At 31.9% G+C, this 18,138-nt stretch overlaps 1 protein-coding gene across 3 annotated transcripts in view; it reads right to left on the bottom strand.

Annotated features, from left to right (window-relative positions):
- Window positions 1–18,138, bottom strand: part of LOC139490504 (uncharacterized) — a 154,580-nt gene that overhangs the window by 23,403 nt on the left and 113,039 nt on the right. For all 3 annotated transcript variants that reach the window (XM_071277282.1, XM_071277283.1, XM_071277284.1), the window contains one exon: window positions 2,149–2,206. In XM_071277282.1, the coding sequence (XP_071133383.1) occupies window positions 2,149–2,206 (58 nt within the window). The remainder of the gene's footprint in view (window positions 1–2,148; window positions 2,207–18,138) is intronic.

The following is an 18,138-nucleotide window of genomic DNA, read 5'->3' as shown; positions in this document are numbered from 1 at the left end:
TTAATCAGCATTGTGTATTTGTTTCATAACATTTAGTTGATGCAATCTTAAGTTAGTGAACCATAACAAACAAATCATCGATTTTTCCATTTGTAAAAAAAGTGAGACACCAGAATTCAAACTTAAGTAAGAGAACGGAAACGAAAAATTCAGCAGTTTTATCATTTATTTGTAAAATGGTATAACTTTAGAAACATAAAAGTGACGCCACCAAATTTCAAACTTGTTCTGTGTTTTGTTGTAGTCAGCATTCTGTATAAGTAATCATAACATTTGGTCGAGACAAACTGAAGCTAAGGAAGGGAACGAAAAATTCAGCAAATTTTCCAATAGTAATTGGGCCTAACTCTAGAACGGTAAAAGTGACGCCAACAAAATTCAAACTTATCTGAGTTTTGTTAAATCAAGTATTGTGTATAAGTTTCATAACATTTGGTTGAGGCAAACTAAAGTTAAAGAATGGAAACAAATTTTGGAATGTATGGAAAGGCAGTTAGACGTACAGTCTGACAAGGGTAAAACTCAATGTCCCTCCACTACAGCAGAGACATACAAATAATTTTGAAACCACATGGGACACATGGGGCCAACAAAATACCTCCAAGTTTTTCTGCCCCTAATGCTTTTACTGATATTGACTTCAGTTCTCAAAGTTTTATTACAGTTCTTTGCAAGGTTTTCTCTTTCCTGATCTTGGTGTCAAAATATAAATGAAAATAACACTTTTTTTCTGTGTCTGATGCACATTTCTCTATTCACCTTCTTCAGGGATCGTTACTTCAAAACATTCCAGCATAAAGGATGTATACCTAAGCAATAAACCTGGTTTATGTGTGCTATATTAAGGAATTATAAAGTACATTGCCATCTGAACTTTCAGATTTTATTTAACATGAATTGTATATTGATCTTTCCTAGCCAGCTAGCTTTATAGTATTGTATATCCATTTGTAATGTCACCAACTAACTCTTTTCAAGTTTCCAACCCATACAGTTGGACAAATCGTACACTTGGACAGATTGCACTTTGCTATTATAAATGTGTAAAATGGTTCCAACACTATACTAGTTGGACTTCAACATTGGTTATAATCTTGCATTGTCGTGTCTTGGAAAGTCTAGCATTTAGAATCCCTTCCTTCTCCAGTATCTTACTAAAGATGCTTCCAAAAAAATGTTGTATTATTGGTGTATATTGGTCTTGTATTTGTATTCATATCAGTTTGCTAAAGCTCAATTTATTCATTGACAAATGATGTGTTAAACTCTATCTCCTTTCCTTTTCATGTTCAATTGTGTTGTTGAGTTGCTGTCTCACTTATTCATACACAAAATCTCCTTACAACAATTCATATCACACCACATTAGTCATTCACTTATAGTTTGCTAAATATTTCTATATACATATATATATATATATGAATAAAATTCAAATTCTTTAAATAGGAATATGAAAAACCCATATATTTTCTATATATACATAAGGTAAACCCATATATTTTCTATATATAGATAAGGAAAACCCATATTCTTATTTTCTTTATTAATACATATGTAAATTTCCAAATCTTCCAAGCAGATTGGTTGTTGATAGACTAACGTTCAGTGGGAATACATAGGGTGCAGATATTTTTTTTATTTGAATACTAATGTTGACCTGTATGTCCTTTTCTAGTTAGGTGTAACTGTGTTGTTGAGTCGCTTTATCTTTGATCAACATTCATCATCTCCTTACACATGTCATGTAACTTTTAAAGCGGTCCATAATGCCATGACAGGTTATACATTTTCATGACAAAAAAAAAAAAAAAAAAAAAAAAAAAAATCTTGATCCAAATGCCTTCTCTTTATCTTGATATTCTGCCTCACAGATGTCTGACAACTTATACAACAGACTGAACTTAAAATAGTGACACTGCTGACAACAATATATGAGCACTATGTTTCTCCTTTGACATAGTTCGAATAATAGTTAACATGATTGATGTAATCTTTTGAAATTTCAATTCACTTCTCTTGACAGAAAGCCATAATAGATTTTTGGGATAGAATCCTTATAAGTAACAAAAAGTTCTTCCCTCCACTAAATAAACTACCTACGAAGGAAATAATACTGGTCTAATGAACAGAATTTTTTAGGTAACTTACTTCCTTCATCCAGGACAGACAGTTGTCTAGGTAACTGTATTGGCTGGTTTGAAGCTTCCTAAAAAGAAAACAAATAATCAGAAAGGAAAATTTTTATTTTGAAAGACGTACTGACTGTGACAAACAGTTCACAATAGTATAATACTTTTTCACCTTTTCCCTCCCGTTGTAAAGATTCAAAATATAATGCAGACAGCTGATATGGTCATTATCCAGATATTGATATTTCAGTTTTACAAAGGAAACGCTATACTAACATTTATGATAAAAGATTTTTAGCACCAGGTAGTGAGTTTTCAATTTTTGGACAGGTGTTTCTTTGGTTCCTTCTTACATTGCATATATTTCACAACTTGTTCCAATGTCTTCAGACTGGTTTTTGATTTTAATGAACATAATTTTTGTATTATTGCAAGTCAAGGATTTTATTAAAACCTTTACAATTTGTTTCATAAAAAAATTACTTGCTTAGAAAGTTTGACTTGACAAGTCCCTTAAGTTAAGACACAACTTAGTTTTTATAGTAATATTTATAAAGCCGTTTAAATTTAGACACAACATATGTTAACTTATTGATCCTTTAAATAAACTTATTAGTAAAGGTGGTTATCTAAAACAGTGGTAAAATGTGACCCTTCATCAAAAACAATTTAAGACCGGAATACAAGACAGTAAATTAGCCAATGCCTATTACTATTGATTGCACTAAATGGGTAGTCTCACGTTTTTATTTTAATGAAAGTTGAAAAAAGAGACGAAATATGCTTTAAGCAAATGGGACTCTATTCATTTGCAGTCAAATATACATTAAATCTCTAGTATAATTTGTTTCCTAAATATTTAAAGTTAAGAAATCTGCGCTAACAAAATAGGTCACTATTTTTTTGCTGTCATATATACATAACGATCTAGACATTAAACTCCTTTTATCTATTTCCTTTATATAATAAATTTAACTAAACTAATTTTATTACTCACAAATATATAAATAATTTTATGATTTATATCAACATCTTGACATTTGAAGCCAGTACAAAATTATTCTATTTTGAGGGAAAAACCTCTAAAATTCCAAATTCATTTGAAATAAATTTGTTTTAGTTTTCTCTTAGCTTGTACAGACTGTTCATTTTTAATAACAAAATATATATCAAAATTGATGATATAAAACTCCCTAAAGTTTGATGCAACCATAAAATTCATTAATAATAATTAACAATTATAATTTATTATATAGCAGAAATATAAATCATAGAGAAAATTTCAAGTGGAAAGATATAACCATAGATGTAATACATGTATTACATCTATGATATAACTATCATGATTTACTCCTGTGCACTTTCCTGCTAAGTGATTGGCTTATTGTTTATGTTTACTGATTGGCTGTATAATTCCCGCCTTCAATATTAACTTAAGAAGATGACAGCCATTCGTACTTCTGTGTTTTTAATCAATGGAGGTTTAATCGACTTTTTTAATACTTTAGTGTTGACTTAAATAGATATGTAATAACTATGTAGATAAGTGTGCAATCCTCAGTGCAATCCTCCATTTGATAAGTGTGCAATCTTCCATTTGATAAGTGTGAAATTCCCTTTTGTCAGTGTGACTTTATGTGGATTTATGATTTTTTAACGTAATGCTAATAGCCGTATGGATTGTTTGTATTGTGTATTGGAAATATTTAGGATTTTAATGATCATTGCAAGATTAAGGTAAGCAAAATTGCAACGATGTGGTAAAATACATATTTTTGTATTTTCGAATTATAAATCAAGATGCAGAAGTTAATGTAGAATTTTAAACTACTTGAATGGTGTAATTTTCTTTTTCTGTTTTTTTGTATGTTTTTCTATTAACAAAATGAGCACTATCTTTATTTTCCTCAATACTCAACTACTTTCAGAAGAAAGCTCCCTTTAATCAATGCGTAATCCGTGGTAAGCTTTGAAAATACCAATATAAGGGTTCAAGGCATAGTAATATATACCATCATTCTAAATTATTAATTTTCAATATAAAAGATCGAAAAGATCATCAAGTGTGTTGTGCGAGTTTTTACTTTATTGCAGCACGAACTTTAAGATACTGCACTTAATATTTAGATATTACGAGGAAGCTATCACTTCACAAGATGAGACACTAGCTGGAAAAATGTGACAATTACAATTCTTATGTCAGAATTTTAATCTCTAGTTGACTTTCTCATCAATAGAATTTAATATTAACTGTTTCTAAATATATTTGTTTTGTAATTAAACCCCTGTGATCTCTCATTTGAAAATCACTATCAATTTATAAGTTTCACCACTAACCACAAGTTGATGCTTCACACCTGAACACCCCAAAAAGCATGAAATCAACAGTTAATAATTTTATCATTATTTTAATTGTTATCTACAAATTTACACAGAATTTGATGTAAAAACTCTTGCCAAGTAATAAAATCAATGAAGTGAGGATCTGCAGAACAATTAGTGTCAACAAAAGTTTACCACAAATATTTTTTGTTACCTGGTAATAAAATTAACGGTACCAACTTTCTTGCACCAGATGCGCATTTTGACAATACATGTCTCTTCAGTGATGCTCATGGCCAAAATATTTGAAATCCAAAGCTTATATAAAAGATAAAGAGCTATAATCCAAAAGGTCCAAAAAGTATAGCCTAATCTGTGAAAGGAATCAGAGCTTTGCATGAGGGAGATACATTCCCTAATTTATAATAATTTCTATCATTTTGTAACAGTAAATTTTAATAACAAAAAACATCCGTATTTTCCTGCCAGTACCGAAGTACTGGCTACTGGGGTGGTGAAAGACTTATATATACGAATGGCGTTGGATAGACGTAAATGACACTGTAATTAACTTCAAAATAAACAAATTACATAATAAAGACATTGCACGAATTAAAAGTAAATACTTTGTAAAATAATATGTTCACTATTCCTATTCTTTTGTCAGTTTATCATATACACTTGTACTAAACTATTTTCATAAATATGACACTACATAGACTGAATAGAAAAATAGAATCCCAATGAGTGCTTATCAATCACAACTTAAATTTACATCATTTCATTGCAATATCCAGTAACGTTTTTAAACAGGGAAGATTTGGATTTTAGGGATTCGAATTGTCATAGTCTGATTTTTCTGATTCAGTTCTTGATATTGATAAGACAACAAATCCCAAAAGTAAATTCAGATTCGGTAATTATACTTTGTTCAGAGAAAAATGGAGACTGCAAAAAACTAGAGGCTCTCAAGAGCCTGTGTTGCTCACCTGTTACTGTAGTTACTGATGTCGGCCATCTTGGTTGGTAGGCGGGTCATAAGACACTTTTTTTTAAATAGATACCCTAGTAATGATTGTGGCCAAGTTTGGTTTAATTTGGCCCAGTTTTAGAAAAGAAGATTTTCGTACAAGTTACAAAAATGACGAAAAGTTGTTAAAAATTGACTATAAAGGGCAATAACTCCTTTAGGGGTCCTCTGACAATTTTGGTCATGTTGACTTATTTGTAGATCTTACTTTGCTGAACATTATTGCTGTTTACAGTTTATCTCTATCTATAATGGTATTCACGATAATAAACAAAAACTGCAAAATTTCCTTTAAATTACCAATTTTAGGGAAGCAACCCAACAACGGGTTGTGGGATTCATCTGAAAATTTGTGAGGGGATATATCTTATTCTGATGGACATTTAAATCTTGAAAGATTTGCTCTAAATGTCTTAGTTTTAAAGATATATAGCAAAAACAGCATTTTACCATTATGTTCTAATTTTAGCCATGTCGGCCATTCTGTTTAGTAAGCGGGGTCATCGGACACATTTTTAAAACTATATACCACAACGATGATTGTGGTCAGAGGAGAAGATTTTTGTACAAGTTACAAAAAATGACAAAAAGTTGTTAAAAATTAACTATAAAGGGCAATAACTCCTTAAGGGGTTGACTGACAATTTTGGTCATGTTGACTTATTTGTAGGTCTTACTTGGCTGAACATTATCGCTGTTTACAGTTTATCTCTATCTATAATAGTATAAAAATAATAAACAAAAGCTGCAAACTTTACTTAAAATTACCAATTCAGGGGCAGCAACCCAACAACAGGTTGTCCGAATTGTCTGAAAATTTCAGGGCAGATAGATCTTGACCTGATCAACAATTTTACCCCATGTCAGATTGCTCTAAATGCTTTGGTTTCAAAGATATAAGCCAAAATATACATTTTACCCCTGTGTTCTATTTTTAGCCATGGCGGCCATCTTGGTTTGATGGCCAGATCACCGGACACATTTTTTAAGCTAGATACCCCAAGGATGATTGTGGTCAAGTTTGGTTAAGTTTGGCCCTGTAGTTTCAGAGGAGAAGATTTTTGTAAAAGTTTACAGACGGCGGACGACGGACGCCAAGTGATGAGAAAAGCTCACTTGACCTTTCAGGTCAGGTGAGCTAAAAATTGACCGCATTGAAAGGAAGTGTTTAATATATGTCATTTCGAGGCCTTTTATAGCCGACTATGAGTTATGGGTTTTGCTGATTCTTGAAGGCCGTGCGGTAGTTGTTAATTCCTATGTTATTTAGTCTCTTGTGAAGAGTTGTCTCTTTGGACATCATACCACATCTTCTTATTTTTTTTATTTATACATAGTTTTTTGGAGAATAAAAGATCTGTCTAAATGTACTACAAGTTCCTACATCTGAATCCGCTAGATTTTTAAAATTTCGTCATAATAACATTTTAAATTGTACATGTTAACCACACAATATTTTATCAAGTAATAACTACATAAAGACGCGAAAAGAAAATGTTTCTTTTTTTCTTTTGATAATTCAATTTGATTCACAAATAATTGTATTTCTATTTAAACAAAACACGGAGTCACAAAATGTGCAAATCTCTATTCTGCCGGCAGGTACATCTTAGTTTGAAATCGAAAGACAAACTGGCACCAAATCAAAATCAAGACGGTACATTTATATTGTTGCCTATAAATTACGGAATTTCTCATAAGTATTTATATATTAATGTATGTAAAACTTCCACACATGCAAATGAAAAATCTCGCCGATGTTACATTTCATTCCTTTTTATTCAAACATGGCTTCAGTTCATATCATTTTCTTAGTAACCATGCTAGTACATTCCATAGTACGTCAATTGTGTTCATTCACTTGCACAATACAATTAATAATGTTTTGTTTCTATTTTCTGTAAATGATGGGTCAGTTAATTGTTTCGTTTTAGATTTCTGAATAACCGAACGCGAAGCTATTGTACACATGTTCTTTTTATAGCATGGAAACAAAAGAGACTGAAATAATGCAACCCATCATCAGTTATTATTATTATGAGATTCTTATTACATGTAATAAATACAAGTATGACATCGCCAGGCATTTACCTCAGATATGATTGTAACTCGGCAGTCAGTGTGAATGAAATTAAACTGAGTCGTTCGTGTATTTATCCGTATAAAATTGGCACATATATTTGTCAGTAAATTTTGATATAAACCAGTTCATGATAATTATGTTGTTGCATAAAGAACATTTTAAAGCACAATATTACTATCACACGAAAATCTTGCGTTACAAAAACATTCATTTAATTCTGTTTAAGTTCGTAGTAACATAGTACAATCCAAAGTATTTTAAAAACACTAGGTCCTTTTGATTAATTATACATAAACTATAGTTACAGTGGCGAAAAAGTACATATATCGTAGAAACAAATATTTTGATCACTTTTGTCTTTCTCATGATACATGGAAGTCACCGAGTCATGATAAAAAAGTATATCTATTGAGTTCAGACTGTGACAGATTATATCATGACAGTAAACAACACTTAAATTCATCTTGTCAAATTAATTGAATTACTACATTTCTTATCAGATGCTTTTTCTACTTTTATAATGTAGATCAGAAGTCGGATGATGAATAACATCATTCCATACTACCGAAACAATTATGTAAATTAAATCTAGTTGAATTGATGTATTATTTAATGATAGAATTATCGACACAAAAAAAAACCGTTTTGACTTTAACGCCTGTTTACTATTCTTCATATTGATATGACTTGTGCGGTCGCAGGAAAATTAAACAGACAATGACTCATTTGTATTGGCCTTTTAGCGTAAGTGTATGTAGTTAATTCTTAAAACTGATAGAAATGCAAGGTTTTTCTTTCAGGTAGTTTAAAAAAATAAATATTAGGTACTGTATATTTCTTGAGTTTGAGCCCGCCATTTAATTGTACATATACTTTTCTATAGCTATAAAGAGGGGTATAGTTTATTAAATTAAACTCAACAAGAGCTTACATCATAGTCAGTTTTGCTAAGTGATAAGGCAATTTATTAAGAAAATGAGCATAAGTATCAGAATCATTCAATCCAGGTTTGTATAATGGTCAATGAATACATTAAAACCGTGGTATTTTTCAAAGGTATTCTATATTTAATCGATATTGGGATACAAAGTGAAATCACACTAATATCAAACTCTGCTGGAAAATTCAAAACAGAAAGTCCCTTAATCGAATGGCAAAATCAAAAAGCTCAAAAACATCAAACGAATAACACAACTGTTATATTTCTGACTTGGTACAGGCATTTTCTTATATAGATATATTGAAACAAACTAACAAGGATTCTAAGATATGATTTTATTATACTTTCAATATCAGGATACAAACATAGCTGTCCTTCTTCAGCATGACCTCAAGCAACCATGATTGAAGGAGTAAACTTGGTTTTTTTTTTTTTATTTAAGTGGGATATTTACAACATTACCAGTCAAATTAAGTAATAGCATACTGGCATATGTATATATATTATGTAAATCACACTTCAATGTTTTCATTGAAACACTTATCTCATTCTAATGTGATTGGCCTAATGTTGACTTGCTGATTAGTCGGTTTCTCGGTCGTTAAATCCACCTGTATTTATAACACCAATAACTATCATTCACTTTACTGCACCCGTTGTGCAAGAAGTTGTTTTGACATTTAAAAAATATTTTGTTATTGGTTGGACAAATAATTTAATATCTGTGTTTATATTATAAAATGTGTAATCTTCCACACACTTTTATGTCGACAGTTTCACTATTATACTTCAATTGAATGACAATTAACAGATTGGAATTAGAAAAGGGATTCATTATTAATTAATAGTGTGGTTCTTTTAAAGGGGCACTAGCTACGATATATATAAAAAAATAAAGTATGATTTTTTTTAGATCAATCATTAATCAAATTGGAATAATGAAATAATAATTTGCTTTTAGCAATTAATTTCCTTTAATTTTGTTGAAATAAGCGATTAAACATAATTTTTGACTGATTCACTTGCAAGTGAAAACGTCATCATCATTCTAACCGGTATTCATGTGAACTTCAAGTTAACCCCTAGCTAGAGATTGACAACGCATGCATTGTACGTGTACTGGTTATTTAAAGAAAAAGAATGTCAACAATGAAAGTGAAACTACGGTAAATCATTTGATTACTAATTCGATGCACATAAAATCATTCTTATACGGTTAAAAACAATGAGAAACATCTATTTTTAATCTATAAAATAAAATCAAACAGTCCTATAAAAATCCAATTGCACGTGTTGGTTTAATCTATTCGTATCTTTATTTTTGTTTACATCGCTTATATGGTCATCTGAGGTCAAATCGATAGTTAATTAGATGGCGTCTGGACTAAAATACACACGAAACGAACCTATATATTATCTACCCCATGCTCTGTAAACTGTTTATTTTAGACTTTTGATAGTTTGGATAAATGTTTTACATTGTTATAAACCAAATATGAGAATTTGAGTCAGATCGGTTACAATGAATTTGACAGCTAGTGCCCCTTTAATATACCATGTTAGTCAATTACAAAACAATGGTATGGACATGATGGATGAAATGCATTGAAATTATTTAGGAATATAATCACCTACAAGATGAAGGTAAGCCGAATTCAAAGTTTATTGCGGATTTGAAATTTTTCATAAAATCAAGTATTTTAAGAATTCAATGCTCTTTAACTTTATTTTAATGATTCAAGCGTAAATGAGGAGTTTTTTTGTAGATTAAAATTTATCTATGATAAGTTTATTAATTTACAGTATAAATACAAAGTAATAAACGATTTACTCTTCTTCATCTCAATAAGCATGACATCAAGCAATTTATCACTTCATCCTAATCCTATTATTCAAATTCACATAAAAGGTAACTGCAATTGAAAATAAACTTCTAAAGAAAAAACATGTGTTTACAAAAAGTCTTGATAGATTTATTAAATAGTTGGAATGTCTAATCAACTAGCATAATTAATCCATGGAAATTATTGGAACGTACATATATTCTTCCAAATTTGTTAATCATTTATACATTGCAATACTTGTTGAACTCAATGTAAATAGCCTTAACTTTGTTGAAGGTTGAAAGAAATAAAACTAGAGGCTCTCAAGAGCCTGAATCGCTCACCTGACTCTACTTGGGTTTTTGAAATCATATTAAAAAGATAAAATTTGGTTTGATATTGCATTCTGTTCTGTGGTTCTCTAAAAGAAGACATTTGTATGTATTTCCCATTGGGTCTTATGTTAAACTAAGTCATCGGCTGGTGGCCATCTTGGATGTTGGATGGCTACAAAGTAACAACACTTGGTCAGCAACTCAAAAGGAACATCCACGCTATATATGGTTTCATTCCACTCAGTGATTCTTTAAAAGAAGTCATTTGTATGCAGTTCCCATAGGGTCCTAGGTTAAACTAAGTCTCCCCACTGGCGGCCATCTAGGATGTTGGATCGGCCACAAAGTAACAACACTTTGTCAGCACTTCATAAGGAACATGCTTGCCATGTTTGGTTTCATTCCATTCGGTGGTTCTCTAAAAAAACACATTTATATGTATTTCCCGTAGGGTCCTATGTTTAAAGTAGTCCCTCGCTGGTGGCCATATTAGATGTTGGATCGGCTACAAAGTAACAACACTTGGTCAGCACCTCATAAGGAACATTCATGCTATGTTTGGTTTCATTCCATTCAGTGGTTCTCTAAAATAACACATTTGTATGTATTTCCCATAGGGTCGTCCTCGCTGGTGGCCATATTGGATGTTGGATCGGCTACAAAGTAACAACACTTGGTCAGCACCTCATAAGGAACATTCATGCTGTGTTTGATTTCATTTCATTTAGTTGTTATCTAAAAGAAGTAATTTGTATGCATTTCCCATAGGGTCCTATGTTAAACTAAGTCCCTCCACTGGCGGCCATCTTGGATGTTTGGATCGGCGACAACAGCACTTTGGGCCAGGTGAGCTAAAAATCAATTAATCAATGAAATTGACCCAAGTTATACAGACCCGATCATAAGACACTTAAAAGTCGCCTATTCCCATGCCAATTTTTTCCTTTTCACTTTTTGACGGGATTGATTTTTTAAAATTTGTTGGCATTAAAACATCACCATGACATAGAAATACTAATCAGCTTATTGATCATTTTCAAATATAAATATTAAAAAAAATAATTTCTAGGAATGTTTTAACTTACAAACAAAAAATAAAAAAAGCACCCCCCCCCTTTTCCCCAAAAAAAACCTTTTAGCTTTCCAAACATGAAATTGTTGAGAAGACAAACATAAAATGAAAATCTGTTTCCCTGTCTTTATCAAGTAAGTGGCCTTTACTTAATTAGTACTAGAAAACCCAGTTACATGAAGTTATATAGCAGGAGTCGATTTCACAAAAAAACAACTTATGACTAACATTGATCGTAAGACATGAACAATTCAGTATACTTACAATCAATCTAAGTCGTAAGTTTTTTGTGAAATCGACTCCAGGTACTCATCATGTGAGCAAGTTAGAAACATAATTCTCTGTGGGAATTAGTCATTATTGCAGTTTACCTGTTATACAATGTGAATATGAACATGACAGAACAGGTTATGTTTCAAGATCCGTGTAGCGAGTGGGTGTAGAAAAGATTAATGGTGAATGAAACATTTCCCTTTATTCAAGAAGTTATATACTACTTTGCTCAAAAGTAAGACGTAAATTGGAATTTAATAAAAAGGTCACGTTTTTTAAACCTAGTATGCCAACCAGTTTATGCAATATGAAATAGCGCAAAAAGCACCTTTATGGTCTTGAGTTTGTAAAATTAAATAAATGTACACGTTAAAAAAACTTAAAGATAATTTGTCAATGTTTTTAATGAAGCAGATATTTTGGAAAATGTCATAACACTAACCTTGGTACTTAACTTGTATCCTTTACCTTTTATCGTTTGAGTCACTGATGAGTCTTTTGTTGACATAAATTAAATGACTAATATCAATATGAGTTAATTATTAACACAATAACTTGGTGATGTTGGTGGCACTCACTCACTGATTCTGAATAATGTTAACTACATTCCTGCAGTCTTCATAAAAATAACTGGTCATGTAATGTACCACCTTTCATATATATATATATATTTTTTATATTTCTATGTCATATTTAAGCAGCACTTATCTTGATTAAGCCCGCGTCACACTGTCCCGATTTTTACGCCGATTGCAACACGATTATGGAAATTTTCAAAATCGGGACTGATCGTATCCAGAACGGGCTATTCGTAGTGCCATCTTTAACCATCGTAGAACCATCGGCCACTTTTTCTAGCCTTCGGGGACAACTTCGGGAAGGGTTCTAAATTTTTTAACATGTTAAAAAATCCACGAAGGTGCGTCCGATGTTGAGGGTTCGTATTGAGTTCGTATCACCATCCTCACCATCGTAATGTCATCGGGAATGCATCTTTGAACATAGTATTGCATTCGTGTTTCCATCGTTTCCATCGGGCAATTTTGACATTACGATGTCTACACGAATGAATCACGAAGCTACCCGACGGTCTTACGATGGCAACACGACTTCGTGAAGACCTTGTAATCCAGTCGTGTTGCCATCGAATAAAAGTACAAAGGCGACAAGATGGAACTACGACGGCAATAAATCCAGCTAAATGTAAGTTAATTTTCATGCTAAAATACATTTAAAGTGCCATGCGCGAAATGCAATGGTCAGTCTAATACGACAGTTAAGAAAGACGTTCACAAAACATGGAGCTCATATCAACTGATTTTATGAGAACAAAAGGCGACAGCGTTGTTTCTACTAATTCGAATGGAACAAGAAGAGCAGCTATTACAGGCTCAGGATTTACTTTTACAAGTAAAATATTATTTTTTGTCAATTTTTCATATCAAGTAACTTAATGAAAATCTTAAACGCGCCTCGTACACCAACACTGCAGGTACACGTATATAGGGAAACCAACTTTTTCTTCATTATTCTGATTTTTTATCTATCGTATGAGTTGTTGTCACACGAATTTTTACTCCATAACCATTTTGTTTTCTATATGTCATATTTTGCCGCATTTGTTGCTTTCCCCACATCCTTCCTATTGTCTATATTATTATGATATTCTCCTGGAAAGAGCTCTTTTTGAATAAAAGTGATCAACGAACCCATTACCTTACCTTTAAGACAGATCAGTAAACATGGGCATAATTATGGGTGATTTTTCAGACTAGTGCACACATTTTACAGTTCAAACAAGGCAATGCCGAGCGTGTCATCCCCTCCTATGTAACATATTGGGGACAAATATGGACACTATATTTGTATATGACACATGCAGAAAATGGTAAATTGAATACTAGTATGCATATTTGATACATAAACTATTTTTTTAGAAATCAACCAAAACATTCAGTAACTGGAAATACCTTTAATATTGTCTTTAGAACCAGCAGGTAAAAACATGAGCAACCAATTTCCTGTGTATTATGCTATTTCAAGGAGAAAAAACAAGTCCATCTGCATGACCTTGACCTTTGGCCTTGAACGTAAAAAATGGCAGATCATTACAAGGAGGAATAATATACCAAATGTGGTTAAAATCTTTTGAATCATATTGGTTTTAGAGTGTCCACAAGGGTGATACTGCCTTGTATTACAACTGACACTGTGACCTTGACCTTTGAAGTTTTAAGTCAATAGCGCTTAAGATATTCTTCATGAGTAACACCATACCAAGTTTTGAGCATTTTGGTTCTAGAGTGTCCATAACAATTTTATCTACACGCAACTTACATGTAGTAGGCGAGGGGATAATAAACTAAGTTTTATAAGAATTAGACAAAAAGATCGATTTCCCGCCATGCATGGCAGACTTGTACAGAAACGATATGTTGTCCAAATTCTGTTCGTATCATAAATAAAGTAAGCTGTACACGACGTCTTTTAGACATTGTATGGCCATCGCGCATCATCGTAATCCATCGTGTAGCCTTCGTAAGCCATCGTGTAGCCTTCGTGATCCATCGTGTAGGCTTCGGTTGAGATATGAAGCTTAAATACCCGTCTTCGGTTAACCTTCGTATGTCCATCTTTTGCTATCGTATATAATTTCGGCACCATCGTATAGACATCGTTATTCATCGTACTTACCTCGGTCACTTTTTGGTATTTTAACGAGATCGGGACCAACTTCGTACGAACTTACAATTTTCGCTTTCGGGTGTCCATCGTACATAAAAATCGGGACAGTGTGACGCGGACATTAAAAAGATCAAATCTTAACTTCTACCCAATATATTTTCAAATATGGAAGCTGCAATAAAATTTACCACACCAGGAGTTGGTAAAATATGACAATCAAAATTCTTATGAAAGATTTTTTTTAAGAAAAGCAGGACACATATTATTTAATCTTTTAAATATCTGACAATGCATAGATTAACTAATATTAACTCTATGTGATTATTAATTCAATAAAATTAAATTCTTTTTTCAAACAAAATTGTTAGAATTTCAACTACCTTTTCTTCAAAAACCATTATTCACTTACACTATAAAAAGATTAAAAAACTTATTATGTCAATGACTGTCACCTTTTCATACCAACATGCATGAAACCAAACAGCTTTCAACTCGTGCAGATAATGTAGCCAAGCTATAATAAGGATCTGCATGACAGTGCGTGTCACTTAAACTATTGTTGACGCCTGATACTTTTCTACTTAAAGAGACAATACTTCACAAAAAAAAAAACTTTGTAAAAGGATACAGTAATTAAGAGAGAACAGGGGTGTACTTATGTTTACTTTATTCATTCTTCCTGTTTTTGGAAAAAAAATTACATTGATAATAATTGATGATTTTATACTTAATATTGTATTGTTATAATAAATTTCTCTTCAACCTATCAAACCAGATATACCCTCTTGGATCCCTATAAATTTTGATCTCAGTAAATTTGTGCACTGCTAAATATTAGGGAGCAACATTTATAATCATCATATATTTCATTGGTATATATATATATATATATATATGTAAGACTCAGATCGACGTCCGGTCTCTAATCGACGTCCGTTCCTCAAATCGACGTCCAAATCTGACGTCACACTAAAATATCCCTCCAACTCGACGGCCAATTTTATGTTTATCAAATCGACGTCCATTTTTTGGCTTATCTAATCGACGGCCAATTTTTAGCTTCTCTAATCAACGTCCGTTTTGGACACAGAATACAAAATTGACCGGAACTGAGAGCAGCTGAAACCTTTAGACCTTTAAACATATTATCGGTGACAAATAGGATCTATTAAAAAATAAAGTTTTTTTTTAAAAGATTTATTATATACTAGACTAAATATGTAAACAGGTTGTGATATCATTTTTTTAATTTCAGAGATTACATAAAAATAAGGAGATGTAGTATGACACGAATGATGCAAACATTTCAAATAAGAAAATTAACGGTCTTATTTATAAAAAAAATTCAAAAAAAAACAAAAATGACAGACAAAATCCATCGAAAACTACTGTACTACAGGCCCATAAAGAATATATCGGGGTTAAATGTGTGTGTGAGCATACAACCTAGAACAGTTGTGTAACAGCACAATATAAAAAATGCCAATTTCTTGCGTATATGTTTCACTCCAGGTTTAAAAATCAGAAATTTGTTGTAAAGTATCTTACAGAGTCCGAATTATAATACAAAAAAAAAACATTGTCTGTACTTCTTTATTTTGTATATTGTTGAAGATTACATATTGTCCTATGTATGTTGTTTAGTTTTATTTGTCGTTAGGTTGCTTTCTTCTTGACATACACTTACATGCATGTCATTTATTAACATGCATAGGAATGAAACACTACTATGTAGATCGATTCGATTAACTTTTTATCAAGATAAACTTTAATATGCATGATACTTATTTTGGGTTGAAAAAATCTATATGGAAAGTAGGTATAAATGTTTGAACCCTACAAAACATGTACATGTATAAGTGTAAACAAATAAGTCCAGGAATTTATTATTTATAGACATTGGACATCGATTAGAGAGGACTACAATCAATCATGCGTAGTTTTGTCAATACATGCCGTCACATTGGACAGCGATAAAGGTATCAAAATATTAGACGTCGATTTGAGAATGTATCGTCAGATTTAGACGTCGATTTGAGAAACGGACGTCGATTAGAGGCCGGACGTCCATCTGAGTCTAACATATATATATATATAACAATAACATCTTCGTGCCTTATATATCATGTACTGCAGTACGCCGCTAGATTAAAACTGACGTGGAAAGGTAACACACGGCCAGCGAAAGCTCTTTTTTAAGAGCCCAGGTGGTCGTGTGGTCTAGCGGGACGGCTGCAGTGCAGGCGATTTGGTGTCACGATATCACAGTAGCATGGGTTCGAATCCCGGCGAGGGAAGAACTCAAAACCTAAATAATTCATTTATATGAAAATAACTTTGTGGCAAATGTAGATAACTACAGATTCAACATAAAAAATAATCAAAAGGACTACATTTCCTAACAAACATAGTTTTATATATATACAGGTGCAATGAGCCTATTTTCTGTATGTAACTGTACATCAGCAATAATCTAAATGTAAAAGGAACAAAAGGTCACTGCTACCAAAATTTCTTGGTAGGCTAAGCTGGAAAAGATCAGCTGGTAAAATTTGAATCATTTTTATCATACACAAAAGAAGATGTTTACATAAGTAGCTAAAGATAACAGTGGTTCGCTAATATTCAAATCTCTTATATTGATTAGGAAGAGATAATTCAAAGTAACAAACAGAAATAGGGATTTTTGTTCAGTTTCAAAGGAGTCTTTTAATAATACATGTTTTGAAATTGTGGACATGCCTATTTAACTAACCTCTATCATTCAAGAATGAAAATACAATCTTAATCAGCAATAAATGTTGAACATAATGTTTATATAATGTTCTACGGTGATTTTAACTTAACATATTAGCCCCCAAGGGCTACACAGTCCATATCACAGACTCTTCAAAGTTCCAGTCTCCTGCATGTGTTTTGTCTTCATAATTTGATTTTGGATAAATAGTTGGCAATTTATGATGAAGTTCTAGCAATTGTTAAAGAAAGTCAATCTCTACACACATTGAAAACTGGCATTTAATCTGTTACTTATTCCTATCTTTTGCTTATTCCTATCTTTTGCATTATAAATATAATAAGTTACAAATGTTTTGTACTTTGAAAGATGATTTTGTTATTGTATTTCTCTTAAAACATCATGTATGAAAAGTTATCTTGAGGTAAGGAGGCTTTCCTTTCAGCTATTGAAATCCATATGAATCTTAAGCACTTTCCCCTGATGTTTCATCCAGCTAAGCAATCAATTTTCCAAATTTAACATTGTATTCTTGTACTGTATTGTTTGTACAACTGAATTATGATTAAATCTTTGTCACTGCTGGAATAAACACGTCTTGTATTGAAACATAAAAACATTTACAGCAGCAATAGATACTTTCTAGAGTACTGCATTTGTATAAAAGGTTTGTAATTTGTGCTTGTATTATTTTATCAGTAGTAAATAT

Source organism: Mytilus edulis, chromosome 10 (assembly GCF_963676685.1).
Source record: "Mytilus edulis chromosome 10, xbMytEdul2.2, whole genome shotgun sequence".
NCBI lineage: Eukaryota > Metazoa > Mollusca > Bivalvia > Mytilida > Mytilidae > Mytilus > Mytilus edulis.
Note: the sequence above shows the minus strand (reverse complement) of the source record. Positions and strands in the feature narration are given on the sequence as shown.